At 35.9% G+C, this 16,166-nt stretch overlaps 2 protein-coding genes across 4 annotated transcripts in view; both read right to left on the bottom strand.

The window, feature by feature from the left end:
- Positions 1-16,166, bottom strand: part of LOC127731687 (uncharacterized) — a 54,263-nt gene that overhangs the window by 7,374 nt on the left and 30,723 nt on the right. For 2 of the 3 annotated variants that reach the window (XM_052240487.1, XM_052240473.1), the window contains exon 3: positions 15,024-15,434. In XM_052240487.1, the coding sequence (XP_052096447.1) occupies positions 15,277-15,434 (158 nt within the window). In that variant the 3' untranslated portion in view covers positions 15,024-15,276. Of the gene's footprint in view, positions 1-15,023; positions 15,435-16,166 lie in introns of those variants that run through there. The other variant, XM_052240498.1, reaches the window with a different exon arrangement.
- On the bottom strand, positions 151-1,825 carry LOC127738860 (uncharacterized). Its single transcript, XM_052250291.1, has 2 exons — positions 1,726-1,825; positions 151-1,046 (listed from the first exon to the last, which is right to left on the bottom strand). Exons 1-2 carry the CDS (start codon positions 1,823-1,825, stop codon positions 151-153), a joined length of 996 nt encoding a protein of 331 aa, XP_052106251.1.

Here is a 16,166-nt window from a genome sequence, read left to right on the forward strand (position 1 = left end):
ATCATAATAAAAAATAAAATTCAAACCCTAAACATTCACAAGCCAAGTTTTTTCGTAACCTGAAGCCGATGATCAAGTGAATTAGCCACGTAACCATCTTTAGCAGTGTCGCTTTTCCACCGACCGCGTGTCGTTTCCAACAACGTTCGTTTACATCTGAATTGGCGGCTGCAGTAGCCCACCTGCTCTCAAAGAATGCAAACTAATGTTTAAATCAGGACAAATACTTTTTAACCTAGAAACTATACATTCTCTAGCTCTGGTATAGCTTAACCGTTTATTTTTATATATTAATGAACAAACTTGTTTTGATCTGAAAATTGGTCTAAATAAAAAATTATCTGATTCAGAATTAATCATAGCTAATTGAAAATACTTTTTCAATAATAAATATGGACAGGCAATTGACTCTCCTTTACAAATGACAATTTCGTCACCTAATCTATATTGATCAGTTTTACTCTTAAATATCTTGATTGAAAAATTATCATCTTTGAAAACTATATCCTTACAACGAATTGCGCTTACTTCATCATAACGAAGAAAACCAGCAAAACATAAAATTATCATAGTTAAATCCCGTATAACAAGTAAATCATTACAGTCTTTGTACTTAGAACATAAATTTATCAAAACATCTACGGTAATGTGATCTTTTTTCACTTTCGGTCTGTGAGGTTGTCGTTTTGCAGCTTCCATTAAATTCACAACGAAAGAATTTGTTGTCGGATCTTGAATTCCTTGAATGTTATGCGCCCACTTGATCCCGTAAACGGCAGATTGCACTACACTTTTAGACGAGCCTTTATCCAGTAAATGAGTTAAGTATAACGCAACGTGAATTGGAGAAGCGGGAATAGATTTTCCTCCTTCTTTAGATATAAACTGTTCACAACGTTTAAAAGAATAAAAATATTTACTATTGGTGTTGCTGCTATGTGAATGTAACAAAAATTCTTCAATTTTCCCACCAAGTTGAGTGAAATTTTCTGAAATCGCTCCACACTGTGAAATCTCTTTCTGAATGGTACATTTTAACCCGATCCCTAAAAAACAAATAAAATAAAAAATATCTAAAATCTAATTTTAAGTGCCAACAAAGTGAAATTTGTATCTGTCTTTCCGAATAATCCGTTCCTTCCTCTTCCTCTCATAACTACATTTGATGACAATAATCTGCTGTCTCCTATACAAAACTCGCAAATTTTTGCGAACCTTCAATACCAACGTTTAAAATTGGCCAAAAAGGGGCTGACCTCCAGTATGGAACAATTAGTGTACCGATAGATTTTTCTTGTTTCATTTTTTGAATACATTTGGAAACAAGTGACGGTGGTGGTACAATCCAATTAATTTCGCTTTTCCAATCTTGATCGAAAGCATTAATACCTGAAGTATAAGGACACCAGTGCTTAGAGTTGAAGACCAGACATTTTGTATTATAATCTGACGCAAATCGATCTACCGTATGAGGACCCCACAAATTATCTAGAACTGAATACACTTCTGGGTCTATTCCCCAGTCATCACAGTCTACACTTTTACTGATCTGATCAGCCTTAACGTTTTCGTCTCTTGGTACCCAGTGTGGTAACAATACAATATTGTTAAGCTTACATACATTGGCTATCTTGATAGCGATTAATTGTAGATCGCCTTTTCTACTACCTTGCTTAATAATGTAAACAATATTTTGATTATCAGTATACCATTTAATAGTTTCACCTTGTAATGTTACTAGTAATGACAACAACACTCTATATACAGCTTCTAACTCTCTCCATGTGGAGCTTTTCAAACTTTCTACAGAGTTCCAACTACCCATAACTTCAGTGTCACTGATACTGACAGCATACCCTCCGAAATCTATACCGGAGGCATCACTGTAAACAATGCTAGAGTACTGTTCCACTATACTCAAATCTCTGCCATTCAGTATGGCTACGTTTTCCTTCCAGAAAACAATTTCATCTAATGCTTTGCTATTCAAACGCACATGAGCGTTCCAACTTGCTCTATACAATAAGCAATCGTACATACTCCTTGTACGCAACCGTACTACTGGGCCCATTGCCCCTTGCATAGAAATAATCTGTCCAATAATGGACGCCAAAAACATGGCTGTTACTTTTATTTCACCTTTTCCCAACCTGTGAATAATCACATTCAGCGTATCTTTCAACTTATTCAATCTAGTTTCTGTAACATAAACAATACCATTTTTCATGTCCCACACCAAACCTAGCCAAGTAACTGATTGACTTGGTTCCCAACTACACTTTTCTTCGGCAATTAAAAAACCAGCCGATCTTAAAGATAACGTACAGTTAAGCTACAGAAATTAGCCTTACTAATTTCACTTGCCCCACCTATGCCATCATCAAGATACATTATAATCTATAATCCTTGATCTCTTAGATATTTTACAATGCATCTAACAACCTTAGTAAATATGTATCCTGCTGTACTTATACCGAAAGGTAATACGTTAAAAACGTAGTGTTTTGTTACTTTTTCATGTTCATGAAACCAACTGAAACCTAAGTACGTTTTGTGATCTTCGAATATTTCAATATGATGATATGCTGAGCGAAGATCGTATGTAAATAGATAGTCCCCCTTTTCGAACATATGACTAGCTTCAACAGCATCTTCATATTTGAACCTAAATTTGTGTAAGTGGGGGTTTATATGCCTGCAGTCAAGAACAAGTCTGAATTTTTCTTTATTCCTCGCAACTATGAGAGGATTAACTACTTTAGGTAACTCGTGTACTTGAGATATACAACCCCGACTAATTAACTTAGTGATCTCGGATTCAACAAACTCTGAATTATCAAATGCTGTCTTATTGTTCCTTAAACTACAGCTTTCAGGTTCTGTATAAAACGGAATTCTGTAACCATCTCTAATAATACTTAGAATATAGTCGTTCGCATTTATACTTTGCCAATAAGTGAATGCGTTGCGTAACCTGTTTACCGGTGAATCGTTAGAGTTCACCTTTGTAACTGTACTTTTAAATGTGTTATCAAGCTTGACGAATTGTGAATGCGTCTCTTTTGCAATTGTGCTTTTGTCAAAACTATCAAAGTTTTCTACAGTTTTATCAAAACTATTTACATTTTTACTTATCTTGTCATTCTTGTTTCTTTGCATTGCTGCACCAAAAGCACCAGTTTGATGGTCGACCCTCCAGTGTCCGGGAATACCACATTCATAACATTTCCCTGGGCGTTGAACTGGAACATTATTTCTAGGTGCGTTGGAATTAAATCTCGACGATTGAGAGGTACTGTAAGGGGTTGATCTATGCTGTTTACTTTGTTTCTCGTTCTTGATTTTCCGTGCAGCTTTGTTTTCGGCTCTGATGATTCGTTTTTCATCTTCAGAGTCGTCGGCCAGACTATGAGTTTCATATTCTGTCACTGTTTTCCAGCCACTCTCGGATTGGTCTGCCAATTTAACTAATTTTTGTCTATGACGTAATATATCCAAACCTTCACTGATACTTTGTGCTGCCTTTTGGGTCTGTTCGGTTTGCTCCGGGTCTTCCCTCAGAAAACATCTAGCTTCCTTCATCTTGTTGGCAACTTTGGAATTAACTTTAAATTGTTCTTCATTCCCCTTTCTCTTGGACACGTAATTGTCCGAATTCATCTCTTCAATCTTGGCAAGTTGTGTTTCTGACAATTGTCGTTGATTTTCGTTCGTCGACTTTTGGAACGCGTCAAAACTGCTTTTGATAATCCTGTCCATGTGATGTACGATATCATTCTGTGCGATTGAAACAGCTTCTTGCACACGTTGTTTTATCAAAGAATCTAGCTGTACCGGCTCCGACATTTTAACTGTACGATGTCTACGGCTAGAATGACCACCTAGACAATTTATTTTTCACGAACCCGCGAAAAACAAATTAGCATAACAAAACATTAGGTCACCTGACCTATCAAATCATACATCATTGACCCATACAAAATATTATAGAAACTTTAAGACAGTATTTTTCCGCTATATTGCGAAACGCTGAAAAATATATGTATTGCACATGAAATACTAGTACTTGCTATGAGCAGTCATTAATAAATAATAATTTTACTTGCAAAATACACCCATCTGGGTCAAGCAAACACAAATACAAACATATCTAATACAGATAGTGAAGAATTACAAATATAATAATGTTTATCGGTTTACTGATAATACAGGTTTAATAAAAGTTATAATTCCGTATTTATTCTCGAGTCCCCCCTTTTATCTTTGCATTCTGAACTTTGACCGTGTCTGTCACGTGACTTTAGCGTATTGTAACGTCACTTCCAAATTTTCTAACGTTTGAACGGGAAGCTTGTTCAATTTGTTTTGTAAAATCCAGTTCCATCCTCAACACAGATGAAACCTCAGAAAAGGCTACTTCTAAGCGTAAAAGACCTAAAAGTCATGTGCATTCTGATCCAGAAAGACCCATGGCTCCTCGTGGGAATCAGAACATTATTGCGGCGGGTAGTCATTCAACTCAAGTTATGGTAAATGAAAGCGGAGACGAAATTATTGCCTCCAACCAAAACCATAGTGACCGTGCGGAGTTAAACCCTGTGACAGTAGCCATTCCTGGACCGTCGTCTTCGAGAGTTCTGATGTCGAGTACAGAGTCTCTTCGACCAGAATCACACGATGTCGCCACAACAATCCACAGAAGAGCAGCCGATAATGATTCTAGTATAGTTTCCCAAGTCGAGATGGTCCTATCGATTCAGGATAGTCATGGTATGTATACACATACAGGGGACCAAAATGCACCCCCCTTTTATCATAGTAGGAGGTCCCAGTCGCAAATTACAGGCTCGCATTTGGCCAGTAATGAAATTTTCCGAGTTAATCACATTCCGGAAACCATTCCTAGCATATTTGATCCGATTGGGGCTCATATTCCATTAAAGATTAAGGAAAAAAATTGGCGGGGTGAGTTTATTCATTTAGGTTTATTGCTAAAATCTGCAGCAGATTTGGGCTCTGATTCTACTTTAGATGGCGATTTTGTTTTGAAAGGAGGTGCCCTGACTGTGGTTAATAAGAAGCCAGATTCTTTAAAAAATATAGAAATTTGGACTTCGGCCTTTATGATCTATATGGCAATTCTATTAGAAAAATGGCCTATGAAAGCCCAAGAGTATTTGAAATATATGCAAAGCATTCGATTAGCGTCGTCTAGGGGTACTAATAATGGTTGTGCCGTGTACGATGATCAGTACCGACTAAAAAAAGAGCGCTTTCCATCATCTTCCTGGGGTGTCATTGGTCAGGAATTGTGGGTTTTGTTCGTGGTGACGGGGAATGTCAGTCAGTCATCGTCTGTAGTCATGAGCAATAATTCTCATTCCTCCTCGAATTATCAATCTCGTCAGGTTTCGGATATTAATCCTAGTAGAACTCAAGGGAGGACTCCTCATAACCAGAGTAATTTTCGTGGCTACAGTGGAGCCGGTTTTCAATCTCGCCAAAAATGTCGGAATTTCAACCAAGGCCGTTGTACGTTTGGAAGAAAATGCAAATTTGATCACAAATGCTCAAAATGTAATGGGACACACCCAGTTACAAGTTGTAGAACTTAAAAAGGTTAAACGGAGTGACTTGTCAGATTTATATAAATTAGGAAATTCCCCTATCAATGTTTGTGAAGTCGAAAAATGTTTGTTGGATTATCCGGAAATAACTGCTGCCGCCGAATTGATTCAGGGATTACGTTTTGGCTTTAAACTGATGTACGCTGGGCCTAGATTTTCTTTTACTTGTAAAAATTCTAAAAGTGTTTTAAAGAATACAGAGACCACTAGGAAGAAGTTGAATAAAGAAATTGAGCTCGGGCGTATTGCAGGTCCATTTTCACATCCACCTTTTCCTACATTTCGCTGTTCCCCCCTTGCTCTCATTCCTGAAACAACCGTAGGAGAATTTCGCTTAGTGTTGAATCTTTCATCCCCTACTGGTAATTCTGTTAATGATTTTATTGATCGAGAATTTTGTTCTGTGCGTTATGCGAGTATTGATGATGCGGTCGAGATGATTCAAAAATTAGGAAAAACACACGTTTTGTTGGCAAAAGCCGACGTAAAGTGCGCCTTCAGATTGTTGAGAATTTGGCCAGGTGATTTCGATCAGTTGGGTTTTGAATTTGATGATGAGTTTTATTATGACCGTAATTTGCCTCTCGGGGCAGGTCTCAGTTGTTCCTTATTCGAAAAATTGTCCACGGCTTTGCATTGGTATACGGTATTCTAAGAATATTCTGCATTATTTAGATGATTTTTTGTTCGCCGGAGAAGCAGGCACGAACCAGTGTGCCAATTTATTGAAAACATTTACTAATGTATGCCAGAAATGGGGGGTCCCTTTAGCAGAAGATAAAACAGTTTTACCAGTTGAAATTTTAACATTTTTGGGCATAGAATTTGATACTATCGCCATGGAGCTCCGGCTTCCGAAAGTTAAGTTAATCGAGATAAAGCAACGGATTACTGTTATACTTGGTTGTAAAAAAGTAAAGTTGCGTGAACTTCAGTCACTTATTGGGTTATTGAACTTTGCTTGTCAGGTCGTTGTTCCAGGCAGGGCATTTTGTCGTCGGTTTATTGATGCAACTTGCAACGTAAAGGAAGCTTGGCATAGAATTCGCGTCTCGTCTGAGATGAAAGATGATTTGCAAATTTGGTTATCCTTTTTAAATGAGTATAACGGTGTTTCTGTAATGCTAGACTTGCTTTGGACATCAAACGAGACAATCCAGCTATACACTGATAGCGCCGGAGGTTCAAATAGGGGGTTCAGGATTTATTTTGATGGCAAATGGTCGCAAGCTTGTTGGCCTCGAGAGTGGAGTCAGAACGGTATTTTGAGGGACATCACGTTTTTGGAATTTTTTCCAGTCGTCGTTGCTATTCAATTGTGGGGGCGATTTTTAGAGAATAAAAAGTTATTGTTTAATATTGAAATCAGTCAGTTGTAACAATTTTGAATAAAAAGTCATCAAAATCTGCTAGAGTAATGATTTTAGTAAGAAAACTTGTATTTATTTCCCTCAAACATAATATTTTGATAAAGGCTCAGCACATTTCGGGTAGCCGGAATGTAATTGCTGACGCTTTGTCTCGTTGTCATTGGCAGCTCTACAGACAGTTAGCACCACAAGCAGACAAGGAACTTACTCCAATGCCAAGCCTACTATGGAAATTTTAGACGCGGAAGTTGAAAAATTGGTACAATTTTCGATGGCGAAAAATACATGGAAAACTTACAAGACAGCACTAGAGTCGTTAGCAAAGTTTAGCAAGGAATATGACTTAAATGTATCATGGCCTATACAAATTGATGTGTTAACTCGTTTTATAGCTTACTTATCGTATTCTGGTTTAACATCATCTACAATCAATACATACTTATCCGGGATTAGCCATAAACATAAATTATTAGGTGTAACTGACACTACATGTACTTTTATAGTTTCTAAAATGTTAGAGGGAGTTCGAAGGAAGAGTCCCAAATTATCAGATATTCGCGCTCCTGTTACTTTAGAAATTTTGCACAAAATTATACGATCACTCCCACCCGTTTGCTCTTCTCATTATGAATCTTGTCTGTTTGCTTCTGCATTTAGTCTTGCATTTTTTGCTTTATTAAGAATAGTTGAGCTCACGGCTGATACGAGTACAGATATCGGAGCCCACACAATTTTCATTAATGATCTGTCATTGAAATTTTCAAATTGTAAATATGAATTGCATTTGAAGATTTGCAGTTTGAAAGCTGATCAGAGAGGTATTTCAACGACTTTGGTTATTCCTCAAAGGGAGGCAGATCTTTGTCCTGTGAGCATGTTGTGTGCCTTTTTGGGATTAAGATATCCTGCTATTGACAAACCCTTGTATTTACATTTCAATGGGTCTCCATTGACTCGTTTTCAGTTTATTTCTATACTTAAGAAAACCCTGTATTTTTGTGGCGTTAAAGACCACATCCGATCACATTCGTTTAGAATAGGCGGAGCATCGCATTATAGCAGAATGGGGGCTTCGGATTCAGAAATTAAGAAGTGGGGACGTTGGGTTTCTGATGCATACACGAGTTACATTCGGATTTGGTAGATTTTATAGATACGAAGATCTTCGAAACTGTATTTTAATATATTTGAAAAGGTTTAAACAAAACAGGACTTTTAAGAATTTTTGTCATTGTAGAACCCTGTCAAGTTTGGGTCATGGGATCATCTATTGTATATTGGGCGGCCAGAAGCATTAAGAGAAGACCAGGGGTCAAAACCTCGGATTACAGTCAAAAGGTTATAATTTTCATTGGTATGGCCAGCGAGGGATGAAATGGAAAAATTTGTTACCTTCAGTTGAAGAAAATCTTAGATGTTATCCACCTCCACAAATTTTGATCATACATTTGGGTTCTAACGATTTGGGTTTAATCAAAGGAAAAGAGCTTATTGAGAAGATAAGGTTGGACATTATGCGATTACATGTGTTATTGCCAAATCTCTACTTGGTATGGAGTGAAATTTTGCCTCGTAGATACTGGCACTTGGCAGAAAATCAGGTGGCTATCAATTCGACTCGTAAACGAGTTAATGCAGCTGTTCGTAATATATTCAAAGAAGAATTAAATCATGGTTTTGTAATTTGCCATCCAAATATTAAAACTCAAGAAAGAGATTTGTTCAGGCATGACGGAGTGCACTTGTCAGATGTAGGTAATGATGTTTTCTTAAATAATGTTCAGGGAGCTTTGGAGTTGTTTGCAAGTTCTGACTGTCGAGTATTTCCTAATTGATGAGTTAATTGTATTTTAGTACAGGTAGTAAACTCGTTTCGTTGGGGATGAGAGTGTATAGACCTTCTCATTTGGCGGGATCTAGAAAGATGACAGGGGGGTCATGACCCTATAATTCTACGTTAGACCATTTGTTAAAATATTCTCCTGTGGTACCACAGGGAAGTTGTGTTTTTTATAAACGGCTTTCTCTTGTTTACCAGAGCGGCCGGTTCATCACTGTTACCAGTTTTGAATTTTATCCTCCGAGTACCGAGGAAGCGTTATTCAAGTTATGGCCAAGCGTCAGTGTGGGGTCGTGCTCCTCGTTCACTCTAATTTTCCTTAGAGGAACTTTTGTTACTTCTGTTACCAGAAGAACACCTACTTGCCAATATTAAAAATGCCGGCGGTTTGTATCGTCTTGCCAGACCTCGTTTACTGTTTTTTCCCTGCGGCCGATTTTATTCCACTTAAGATTTCTTGAATTATTTAGTTTTAAGGAGTTGCGGAATGATCGCCTATGAGACAACTCGATTGTACAAACAACGTTGGTATTAGCATCTGAAGGTAACCGTACCACCTTCAACAATGAGCAAAACATTTACCATATGCGGCCGGTTTTATTCCACACATTATTTCTTGAATTATTTTAATCTTTAATTAATAATGTTTATCGGTTTACTGATAATACAGATTTAATAAAAGTTATAATTCCGTATTTATTCTCGAGTCCCCCCTTTTATCTTTGCATTCTGAACTTTGACCGTGTCTGTCACGTGACTTTGGCGTATTGTGACGTCACGTCCAAATTTTCTAACGTTTGAACGGGAAGCTTGTTCAATCCCACCCACCTACCCCGACAATCTCCTATTTTGGATAATTTTTTCTGCTGTTGTTTTTTAATGTTTTTCAGGTATATGCCTAGTGAGTTAGGAAGGCCGGAAACGGATCCAGCTGGAGACAATTGATTTTCGGACTAAATGGAGTATTGCAATTATTGTAGAGGATGAACTTTTCGACTCGTCTAGAATAACATAATATTGCAGTGGTTGTGTCCAGTTATATCGTGAACTGTTATTGCAATTTCACGTTTTTACGAATGCTTTTAAATTGAGGATGGAACATTTTTATATAAATACTTGATACTGATTTCAAACAGACAGTGCTAGTTTTTACGCATCTTATAATCTGCTGATGTCTTGATGGTGGACGTTTACTAAGAAAGGAGAAAAACTTTAATTTCTAGAATTCAACTCTATAAACATATAGATGTGTGCGTTTCCATAAAAGGATTTCTTTGTAATGCATTTTGATATTTTTCATTGTTTGTTAGTATTATCTTTAATAAAACAGTTGTCGCAGTATTAGTGCAGAGGCGGGATCTGGCAAGATGACAGGGGGGTCATGACCCTATAATTCTACGTTAGACCATTTGTTAAAATATTCTCCTGTGGTACCACAGGGAAGTTGTGTTTTTTATAAACGGCTTTCTATTTTTTACCAGAGCGGCCGGTTCATCACTGTTACCAGTTTTGAATTTTATCCTCCGAGTACCGAGGAAGCGTTATTCAAGTTATGGCCTAGCGTCAGTGCCGGGGTCGTGCTCCTCGTTCACTCTAATTTTCCTTAGAGGAACTTTTGTTACTTCTGTTACCAAAAGAACACCTACTTGCCAATATTAAAAATGCCGGGGGTTTGTATCGTCTTGCCAGACCTCGTTTACTGTTTTTTCCCTGCGGCCGATTTTATTCCACTTAAGATTTCTTGAATTATTTAGTTTTAAGGAGTTGCGGAATGATCGCCTATGAGACAACTCGATTGTACAAACAACGATGGTATTAGCATCTGAAGGTAACCGTACCACCTTCAACAATGAGCAAAACATTTACCATATGCGGCCGGTTTTATTCCACACATTATTTCTTGAATTATTTTAATCTTGAATTAAACATAAAAAACATAGTTATAAATGGTAATGTTACCTTTGATGGACATGGACCTCATTTTCGCAATTTTAAAATCAAAATATGGCCCTCGCACTAAAGAATATAAAAACAGCTGGCACTAACGTTACACTGAACCCTGACGAGTTTATACGGAAATTAAATGATATAAATCCCCAGGACATAATTTCGGAAATTAAAGATGACAAAATTATGTACGAGCAATGGAAAAAAGTTGACATGGCTGACGGAAAGAAGAGAACAAAGATCGTGCAAATTGAACTTTCTAATGCGGAATTTGTATCAGCTGTTCTGGTTCAAGTCTGCGAGTTTCAGCAGCATGTATCCAGAGTACGTATTCAATATAAAGCTCTTACCAACCTTAAAGAAAATCTACCTGCTGGAAACGCAATAGTACAGAATTTTTTTCGTGCTGTTCAGCAGATGAGGTACAAAGCGCATACTGGAATTCCAGCTCGGTTACATTACACCCAGTGGTTGTGTATTACAAAGATGGCGACGACAAGATGACACACACTAATTATGTTTTTGTATCTGATGACCTTGGTCACAATATAGGAACCGTATACACAATCTTACAAAAGTTAATGCCTAAGATAAAACAAAATATCAATGATCTTAAGAAAATACATTATTGGACTGACAGTCCTAGCTCACAGTATCGCAACAAAACCGCATTTTACTTGGTGTCTGACCATCAGAACTTATTCGGCGTGGATGCAACCTGAAACTACTTTGATACAGGCCACGGTAAGGGTCCATTTGACGGAATAGGAGGGACCTCCAAGCGTATAGCAGACCAGGCTATAAAACAGGGTGAGATAGTTGTCCAGGACGCCCGCGAGTACTATACGCATGTACAGCTGTCCATCACACAAGTGCAACTTATGTTTTTGTAGAATCAACAGACTGTAAAATCAAGACTGGAACTTACCGAGATAAATAAGACTTTGAAACCAGTGCAAGGAACGATGCAAATCCACAAGGTGATTGAGGTAGATGAAAATGACAATGAATATTTAGTAACATTTATGCGTCCAAGTCAAGGAAAGAACACAGGTCATTCTCTTTATGTATGGCCGAGTAATGAAGATGAACTATGGGTAAAACGTGATGACATTTTGTGCGAAATACACGAACCAGTAAAAGTAGGTAGAAGTGGAAGAAGTTGTGCCATTTGTCAGGAAGATATTGAACTAGCTTCGCGATAGGTGAAAGCTACGTTACCGAACAGTTAGAACAGGCAAAACATATAGAATCATGTGCATAACAGTGTAGCCGAGACCATTGATTGGCGCGCAAAAATATCCCATTGACTGGGTCAGATTAGGTGAACGTTCGTCTGTAACGCCCAAAACTCACGACGTATTTATTATAGACATTTAAACTGTGAGGTCACCAAAGGGTCTCAACGCCTTAATAAAATAATTCGAAAAACTAATCAGGAATAACCTTTGTGTTTTGATTTATATTGAAAATTTAGAATATAGCAAAGTGCTCTCGACCAATGAAATTGTAGGATTTGATGTCTCTTAATTGTGAAGAATGAATGTAATTCATGTTCTTAGTAAGGGATTATCTTATTGTTTAGACCTATTTACAGTTCAAAACAAAAGAGTTTCTATAAATGAGTTACAACTGCCCCGGAGCACATTTATCAGAATGAAAGGATTTATCACCAGTGATTGAAACTGAATAAAAGTTCAACTGTGAAACAAACAAAAAAAATCAAAATAAGTTGAAATTTACTGGTGCAGTAAAATTAGTACCTTTAATGTTATTTTGAAATTTTAATAACTTCAAATTACTGAAAAATTAAACAATATTAAAGCAATGCATTAAAAGAAAAAAAAAACACAGTTTTAAAATCAAAAATAACCTAAATCTTTAGATTTCCAAAACTCTGATTAATGGACCAGCGGTTGTGAAGAATAGTTATTTCCAATATTCCGATAAAATAAAACAACAAAAAAAAAACAGGAATTTAATTTAAGTTTTGAATATATTTAATCTTTTAAAGGCATTTTATTTTGACATTCCCCTGACATAATGAAATAGTATTCGATTTAAAAAGCCAGACCAAAATATTGGCTGTGAAATGAAATTAGTTGTAACTGAAATGTATTGATTTAAACTGTAATTTAAAAAAGGATAATTTCTCACTAAAATATTACATAATTTACATTCATACTCACAATCAGGAAACATATACAATTCCTACCTTTTCTTTGTACTGTTGTGTCCCCTAAAGTCTATAACGCATTTTTTTTTAATATTTCCCAAATTATAAGAAAGTCCTTACATTACTAAAACTGATCCATAAATGAAATGCCGAAAAAGGAAGTCGCGCATCAATTAGAAACATTGCACTGACAATGAAGCTAATTCTTGAATAGTCAACCAATCAAGAGATTATTTGAGCCTTGAGCACTTTACAATATTCTAAGTTTGTAAGAGAATGATAATCCCTTACTTCATGATAAGTACTCGCTAACGCTCGTACTTAATCATGAAGAAAGGGATTATCATTCTCTTACATATACTAAGGACCTTTTGTCTATTACAAACTACTTTAAATTGTATCCCAGTTAGGAACTACATCAAGTTGTAATTGAAATGTGTTATAAAAACTGACTTGACATAGTTATGTATCAATGAAAATCAGCCCCCTATTAACTTAATTTGAAAAAAAAACATAATTGACAGGTATAAAAGGTTTTTCTGCAAACTGAAACATTTTTTGCTTTTTCCTACATATTGGTCTTTTGATGTTGTCCCTAAAAACTAAAAGTCTTACACTGAATCTATATATTTTGCTTTGAAACCAGAATATTGTCCCAAAATTTAAACAGAACTTGCGTTTCAGATTAATAAAGGGTCTGGTAAACGCGCATAATGCATGATTTTGGCCCATTTTTTCTATAGCTCCTTGGGGCCTTCAGCGAACCCCAGACTCTTCGCGGATTTTTTTTTCGTCTCGCTCCGCTCGGCGAAAATGTTTGACAACTTTTAAAAGAGGCTAGCTTTAATACCTTGTACGTATGCAATATATGCAGTTTGCAATTCAGAAGATTAACTTCCAGAGGATGATGATTAATTCTGATTGACTTAATTGACTATGTTATTTATTCAAGAATTTAAAAATTGTATGTTTTCAAATATTATAAATATAATTGTGAAAATAGATAATCTGTCCCATGTTTTAATAAAAGTGAAAAATCATGCTTCAACAGTGCAGAAAATAAATAATCTGTCCTTTTGGTCCACAAAAATAAATAACCCATCCAAAACAAATCCCCCCCCCCCCCCCCCCCCCAAATATCAAATGGTCGTCCCCTTAGAAATATATGACATCTTCATCCAACGAACATGTTCTGTCGGGAAACCAACGTATTGTTGTACAATATATGTTTACCTTGCTTTCGTTTCGACTTTAATTATACAATAGTTACTGGGTGTACAGCTACTAACAAGCAATAATTCTAAATATATCAAACTTACCAATTTCCTTTACGTGCTCAGATATAAAAGTTTGTGACAGTCCCTATGAATAACAAACTTTGACTATTTTGAGAAGAGTTCATGAATATCATTTAAAGTTTATAAGGTAGTTAACACTTGTCTTAAATATACTAATTTTTACTTGATTGATTTTCAAATCTGACATTTGTAATACAATTTTAGTACAACAAATTATAATAAATCTGAAACAAACTACCAGATAAAATTACCAAAGCCCCTTCCATAAATGCCTTAAAAAATAGACTAGATAAATATTGGTCTGATGAAGAGATCTATTACAATGACTATAGAGCAGCAGAAATATCCGGAAGTCAGGACAAATTATTATGCAAAAGAACTTAAATTATGAGTCTGGTGAAGAGGAACCTTAGGGATCCTGACTGGAAATCAACTCTAAGTAACTCTTAAGTATAAAGTTTGCCATGTCACCGACCGTAGTAAAATAGACAGGTAAATAGTATATCTTACCTCCAATGGGTGTAAGTAGTTTGTGTCTCACCAATATATAGGAAAATATACGCCTATATTTACTATGTTATCCCGCCAATGACATGGCTGGTCATTTAGAAAATTGCTAATTAACCCTTTCCAGAAAGCGATTAGGGTGAATGCAATAAAGTATAAATTGCACGAGTTTTCTCCCCTTTTTGGGAAGCAAATCAAGATTTCAAGATTTTATTTTTGCATTCGGGCGCAATTTGTGAAATAATCGGACACAATAAATACAGTAAAAATACATCTTTATTTAAAAAAGCAATTCAAAATAGAAACTATACAAAAGAACCAGTGCAATTTGCAATGGATTTGAGATAGTACAAAACAGACCCGTGACCTCTTAAACAATGGACTAATTAGAAATTATAAGGCAATGATTACATTAAATGTTACATTTGTTATTTCTATGTTGAAGAGAAAATGATAATTAAATACTGAAAAAAAAACTTTTTTTAAGTTCAGTGCGAAGAAATGTTTAAAGTCATGCATTCTTAATTGGACCAAGCACGTCATTGTACATCTTGTAGACATCACTAAAACTTGTTTCGTTGACAGTAAATCCGAGCTCATTAATTCGCTTTAAAGCCCACTGTAAATCTTTATTGTACTGCAATGCCGCTGCCAGGACACCAATAAATGCTGAAATAAACCAGTTCAAATAGTAAGGCGTGTTTATATGAATAACTAGAGGCTCTAAAGAGCCTGTGTCGCACACCTTGGTCTATGTTCATATTCAACAAAGGACACTCTACAACATTATAGACGAGAATAGAATTCATGACAAAAATCTCTGTTTTGTTGATCTTGTATTGCTGATCATTTAGTCTGTTTAGTTTCTCTCTATCTTCTTTAGAAAAGAGGGCAAAAAAAATTCCTCATTTAAGGGCAATCACTCCTATAAAGAGTGACAGTCTACTAACTGTATCAGCAAAATTTGGCTTGCTGATCATTTTTGTGATTTAAAGTGTCTAATTATCTATTAAAATTTTAATCATATAAGGCAAAATGCAAAAAATGGCGAAAATCGTCATTAATGGGCAATAACTCCATTAAGTAGTCGTCGGACAATTTTCTCCAATTGTCTTAATTGTAGTTCTTGTCTTGCTGGTCATTTTTTGTTTATTTAAGTTTCTACATATCTATTTTAATTTTTAAGATATAAGGCAAAAACGCAAAAAAATGATAAAAATCGTCATCAAAGGGCAATAACTCTAATAAGGAGTCGACTGACGATTTCGACCATGCAGACTTTTTTGTAGAACATGTCTTGCTGATCATTTTTTTGCAATTTAAAGTTTCTCTCTATCTATTATAGTTTTCAAAATAATAGGCAAAAATGAAAAAAAGGTAAATTTTGTCATTTAAGGGCAA

Source organism: Mytilus californianus, unplaced genomic scaffold (genome assembly GCF_021869535.1).
Source record: "Mytilus californianus isolate M0D057914Y unplaced genomic scaffold, xbMytCali1.0.p SCAF_1, whole genome shotgun sequence".
Taxonomy (NCBI): Eukaryota; Metazoa; Mollusca; class Bivalvia; order Mytilida; family Mytilidae; genus Mytilus; species Mytilus californianus.